Below are 5,644 nucleotides of genomic sequence, written 5' to 3'. Positions count from 1 at the left end.
GTAGGGGGTCCCGAACTATGGACCTTAGATCGATGAGTTGCACGAGAGAGGGGAGACAATGTTTACCCCGATTCGGGCCCTCTCCTCGAGGTAAAACCCTACGTCCTGCTTGATTATATTGATGTGGATGATGATTACATAGTCTACGTCAAGATCGTGTATACTAAACCCTATTTGGAATAATGCCCCTACATGGACGAGGACCCCCGGTTTATATAGTCACCGGGAGGGCCTAGGGTTACATGCAACAAACCTAGTCTACTTTACTTGGTCGCCAAGCCAGTCTTCGGGGTTCTCCTTTCTTGAATATGAGACAATCGCGCAGCCCAGCCCATGATAGGCACAACCCATCAGGGCGACCTCTCGGTAGTAAGCCGACTACGTGAGGACCTCTTAATCCCGAAGTCCCTCAGGTGGACCTCCTCATCGGTTGGAGAGGCAAGCGGCGACGGGCCCCGACAGGAGGGTGCTGCGGCTGCTACCGTGTTGTCTGGTGCTTGCTGGTGTTAGGCGGCGGAGCAATGGCGGGGAGTGTGTTGGTGGTCCTTGTGCAGTGTTGGTGCGAGTGATGTGAAGAGGTGCACAGGTCAAGGGACGTGCTGGTTGTCTTTGGTCAACTGCATGGGAGTAAGGCTATGTTGCTCCAAGAGAAAGCTGGGATAGTTCTTGTCGGCCGACGGTGGCGCCGCTCGTGGGTGTCGCTATCTTTCTTGGAAGCGTCGTTGAGGAGTTGTGTGCAACCTCTCCTCCCGGGTCAAGATCTTCAGGTGAAAGTCAAGATCCTTGTTGGATCGGGGCGGCGGCGGCATCTGTGCATTGCTTTCCCTCTTGGGGGCATTGCCTTTGATATCTCGGTCCCTTTGGCACTTTGGGCAGGCTGCACGTGCACGACATCGCAGTCGGCTGATGTCTAACCAGCGGTGCAAGGTTGGTGTGGCGTTGCGACAATCATGGCAACGACATGGTGATGAGCACACCAGATTCACGGCTTGTCCTTCTGTTGCCGATGGCCCAATACATCAATGGATGTGCCTATGCTGATTTCTGGTTGTGACGGAGAAGTTGAAGCTGCGGGCGGCGGGGCCATTGTGGAAACGATGACTCAATGAGGGCGGTTTTTAGTGGGCGGTGCTCTTTGGGTGTTGTGCTGGACTAGGTTGTGCGAGGTTTGCAACTTTCTTTGTGAAGCTCGTTGGCAACATCGAAGATGTCTTGTCCTTGATGCTTTAGTCAACTATTTGGTGTTTGTGGCCAGGTCGCCCGCGTGCCCCCTTGTGGGGTTTGTAATCTCGTTTTTCGCCCGGTTTTCCCCTAATTAACAAGGCAACTCTCGTCTTCTTAATCAATGAAAATGGTAAATATTTTGCCTCCTTTCAAAAAAAAGTTTTCTATTTGATCCAGGGGTGAGCCTATGAGGGTGCGTGTGCTTAGGTGGTAGCCATCATACATCAATTTTTGGGAGGATAGTAGAAACGAAATCTTAGGGGTTAATTTGTGAATCTGGTTGCCTGTATCCCTCCACTCCCCTTTTGGTGAAACATTCTAAAATTGGTTATCCCTAAATCAAATGTATCGTCAAAATGAACCACCACTATTAGACCTTACGTATGACGTGTTTACCATGAAAACTAGTAGAAATGACAAATTGACATCATTTGTGAGTTGAAGTAACATCTGCTGACCTTTGTTCTCAAAGAACTCAAAACAACAAATCACATCAGCATTCTAATGAGTTCTAATGAAATCACGAGATTAATCAAATATGAACTTACAACATTCACTAACAAAATAAATCTCAAACAAGAGTTCACTCCAAAATAAACATGTGAAGATATTTCCATCCAATGGAGGTTTCCATAGACCATATTAGAGTCCTGAACCATACACGATGTTCCTTTATTATTGTAATCCACTACTTCCTTAATTCTTGGTAAGTCCATCATCGAGGAACTACTTTTTATTAAGTTCTCATGAGCTAAGAAATCTTAAGTTTTCTCTGAATCAATGGTAGGCATCGTCTAGAATCCTGGGTACCTGGCATAACATCCTTCTGGAGGTGTTGCTGCGCTTGAATTGGATTTGTCATGCACCTTGGATGATGAAGCTGAAGTAACACTATGGACTTTACTCCTCTTATTCTCTTGGGTTAACAACGTTGAGTTGCATGTGCGTTGTTTGGTTCTGAACAACTGTAGTTTCAAAGCTTCAGAGTCATCGTCATTGTTATTCCCTTTAGGTGATCCTACTTGCAACTCAATCTTACACATGGCCATAAGATTCTTTGCATCATCCACAACAATTGTTTCACTAGAAGAATCATCTGGTTTTTGTGGAATAGTATCGCCTTCTAACACGCGGGCATCAATCTCCATTTCATCAATGAAAGGCAGTGCAACATTCAGGTCAATGAGATTCCTGGCATTGGTGTCCTCCTTGTTCTGGAATTGCATTTCCATGTTAGCTACACTGTTACTTGAGGGTGTGCTGTCTATGCCCTTGTGCATAGTGCATGAGGATTGAGAATCTTTCTTAGTGGCTACATTAATATGGAAACCAAGAGTTCTTGTACTACCTTCTGAGTAATCCATGGAACCTGGCAAAATCTGGGGATGCCCGGTTGCATAATTTGATGGCACATGTGTCTTCTTCATGGAGATTCCTTTCCTCATGTTTAGCAACTTATTTCTGACCCACGATACTTCCATTGGGGTATCCTCTTTTGCTTTTCCTAGAGTGTGAGTTGCATCTCGAGGACCATTGCTCAGATTCATTACCTTATTATAAAATTGGGATTGCTTTTGATATTGATCCCCTCCAAGTTGTGTACTCTTTGGTGTTGGAAGGTGACAATATTCTTGTAATGTTTGAAGGCGACCATTCTGACCAGTGGACACTTCAGTGTGAGCATAATACCTCCTATCTGTGTAATCTTTGGTGTTGCTTTTCCACAGAGATTTGAATGCACCATTGGAGTTGGACACTCCAAATATTTGTGGATTGCGGATGCTACAACTAGCCTGATCATGTGTGGTTGAGAAATCAACATTATGTTTCTCATGTGTGAAGAATTCCTTGCCATTGCTTTGATCTATAAAAGGAAAAAAGTTACAGTTAGTGTGCATTGGTGATTACATAAAGCTATAACAATTGCAAATATATTGAGAAAGTCTTACCATATTTTCTGTGGATGTATGAATCGTTATGTTGTGTTTCCTCATTTGCAATAAAGCAGTTTGAATTAATTTCTGCACCCACATGCTTTCCTTTCAAGGTATCCTCTAAGCTTGGGAGGTTCAGGTTCACTCCTAGCAATGAATAACATTGGTTTTGGGAACTGGAGGCGCCCATACTTGGGATGTCTTCTATTTTCATAGTACTAGATGAACCTACCACTTTTTTATTGAAAGCATTCAATGTACATATATCTGATTGTTGTAAACCACTAACACGGCTCTTGTTCATGTGCGAGGATGGTTGAATTTCAAGCTTCATATTTGGGAGGTTCAGGTTCAATTTTGCCGATGAATAGACCTGGTTATGAGGAGTTGAACTTCCCACACTTGGGAAGTTTGTTGTTTCCATATCACTAGATTTCCCTACAAATGTTTTGTTCAATACATTCATTGTTGAGACGTCTGATGGTTGTAAACCACTGATCCTCTTCTTGTTCATGATTGAGGAGCCCTCACTGTTAAGCTTATCATTTGTACCAAGAATTGAACAATTATTTCCTGACAAATTGTGTGCAGACTTGTCCAATAATATCACCACATCATCATCACAATCATAAATATGTGCACCAGTTGGAACTTGAAGGTTCCTCACATTTGTACCAAGAATTGAGCCATCATTTATTGACAAACTTTTTGCAGGCTTCTCTGATAGTATCACCACATCATCATCACTATCATCTGCATGTGCATTAGATCGAACGTGAAGATCCTTCACATTTTTACCAAGAATTGAACCATTAGTTATTGGCCAATTCTCTGCAGGCTTCCCCAATAGTATCGCAACACCATCATTACTATCATTGTCATGTGCATCAGCTGGAACCTGATGGTCCTTCACACTTGTACCAGGAGTGGAGCCTTTATTTTTTATTACACTATTTGCAGGCTTCTCAGATAGTATCACCACATCATCATCACTATTATCAGCATGTGCATCATATGGAACCTGAAGGGCTATATTTTCTTGTGTGGATCTACTATTTTCATTCCTCATAGACACTCCATTCGAACTACAGTCTAAATCTTTTCCCTTCATGAATTTTTCAGATGGTTTGTTCATATCATGCCCAACGTGCGACTCAACTTGTCGGACTGTTCTTATACCCCCATATGGTGATGAATACATTTTTTCTTGAGAATGTTCACTTAATTTGCCTCTTTGGCATTCTAATTCCATTCGCTTCTGAACATTGTACACACGATGAAGTTCTAAGACCTATAAAGATATAAAAGCTTTATAAGAAATCAAAAACAACTATATCTATGGATAAATATAATAAAAACAAATCATTTACATATCTAAGCAATCTTTTGTTTCTGCATAGACTGCTCAAAGCATACTAAAATCACAACCAACCTGTTCCCGGAATGTAGCCTCTTGTGCAAGTATGGTCTGCTTTACCATATTATTGTCAAGATATGCGAACCCATTTGTGGGTGTTATTGTGAATTTGTTACTAAGATGCTCGCTCGGCTTGTTCTCCATGTGTTATGATAATCACTTGCCTTTCAAGTTTACACAAGAATGTGTAATGGCCAATTATCCTGGAAGATAGATGTTGCATTCAGCTTATGTTCGAGTGCTAATAAAAATAAACAAATAAATGATGTCTTATAATAGTATCATCAAATATGTATATAATGAAAAGGATATTAGGCAGAAAATACGTTAAATTGCTATCATTTTGGTTTTGTTATCGATAATATATCTTCTCGTTCAAAGCATTAAATAGTTCTACTTGTGGACTCTGTAAGTACGCATGCATGTGTGGATTGTACACTCATACTAAACCATGTTGATCAAGGCTTTAGGAACCCAGCCAACCATAACTTTGCACCATAGTAACCCAGCCAACCAAGTGATGGAAAACAAGAAAGTATATGACATACTTACAAAGATCTGAATGCGAAGCAATGGTATATATGGAGTTTTCTCGAACTTAGAGTCCTTAACCAGCAAGAAATTGGATGTTGTCTCGTGGCTAGATCTATTCTTCTTTATCTGTAGAGGACAAATGGTAACCTATGTCAGCAATAGACCTCAAATTTGGCATTTGCGAAAAGTATGAACGCATGCATAATAATGAAGATGCAAAAAATGCAAGGGGGAAATGGTAGAAAAGATCAAGAGCTCTAATAAATTATGATGGGAGAACGATTCCAAACACGAAGATGTAAAAATAACATAATTTCACAAAGAAATTTCGCGAATCTTCATCTGCATAGACAAACTCACATGAATTAAATACATAAGAAGAGGGGACGGGGGCAAGGAAGGACCAACTAGCATGGAGAAAATAAAACAATTTCAGTGCGCCCACAGAGTTTTCTGCCAAGAGCATACCAAAAGAGTGTAATAAAAATAGATGGGAAAGAACGGATTTCTCATAAACAAAATCAAGGATAACAAC

The 5,644-nt window shown here is 41.4% G+C and overlaps 1 protein-coding gene across 1 annotated transcript; it reads right to left on the bottom strand.

Annotated features, from left to right (window-relative positions):
- Window positions 1-1,800: 1,800 nt before the first annotated feature.
- On the bottom strand, window positions 1,801-5,254 carry LOC123398151. The gene is made up of 4 exons (XM_045092657.1): window positions 5,128-5,254; window positions 4,591-4,778; window positions 3,174-4,449; window positions 1,801-3,088 (listed from the first exon to the last, which is right to left on the bottom strand). Exons 2-4 carry the CDS (start codon window positions 4,717-4,719, stop codon window positions 2,019-2,021), a joined length of 2,475 nt encoding a protein of 824 aa, XP_044948592.1. The 5' UTR covers window positions 4,720-4,778; window positions 5,128-5,254; the 3' UTR covers window positions 1,801-2,018.
- Between the last annotated feature and the right edge of the window lie 390 nt (window positions 5,255-5,644).

This window comes from Hordeum vulgare, chromosome 5H (genome assembly GCF_904849725.1).
Source record: "Hordeum vulgare subsp. vulgare chromosome 5H, MorexV3_pseudomolecules_assembly, whole genome shotgun sequence".
Taxonomy (NCBI): Eukaryota; Viridiplantae; Streptophyta; class Magnoliopsida; order Poales; family Poaceae; genus Hordeum; species Hordeum vulgare.
Note: the sequence above shows the minus strand (reverse complement) of the source record. Positions and strands in the feature narration are given on the sequence as shown.

Excerpts from the sequence above, each read along its gene's own strand:
- LOC123398151 (XM_045092657.1), bottom strand. The coding sequence starts at position 4,719 with ATGGAGAACAAGCCGAGCGAGCATCTTAGTAACAAATTCACAATAACA. Across the intron at positions 4,450-4,590 it reads AGGCTACATTCCGGGAACAG|GTCTTAGAACTTCATCGTGT; the intron begins GTTGGTTGTGAT and ends ATATCTTTATAG. Across the intron at positions 3,089-3,173 it reads ATACATCCACAGAAAATATG|ATCAAAGCAATGGCAAGGAA; the intron begins GTAAGACTTTCT and ends TTCCTTTTATAG.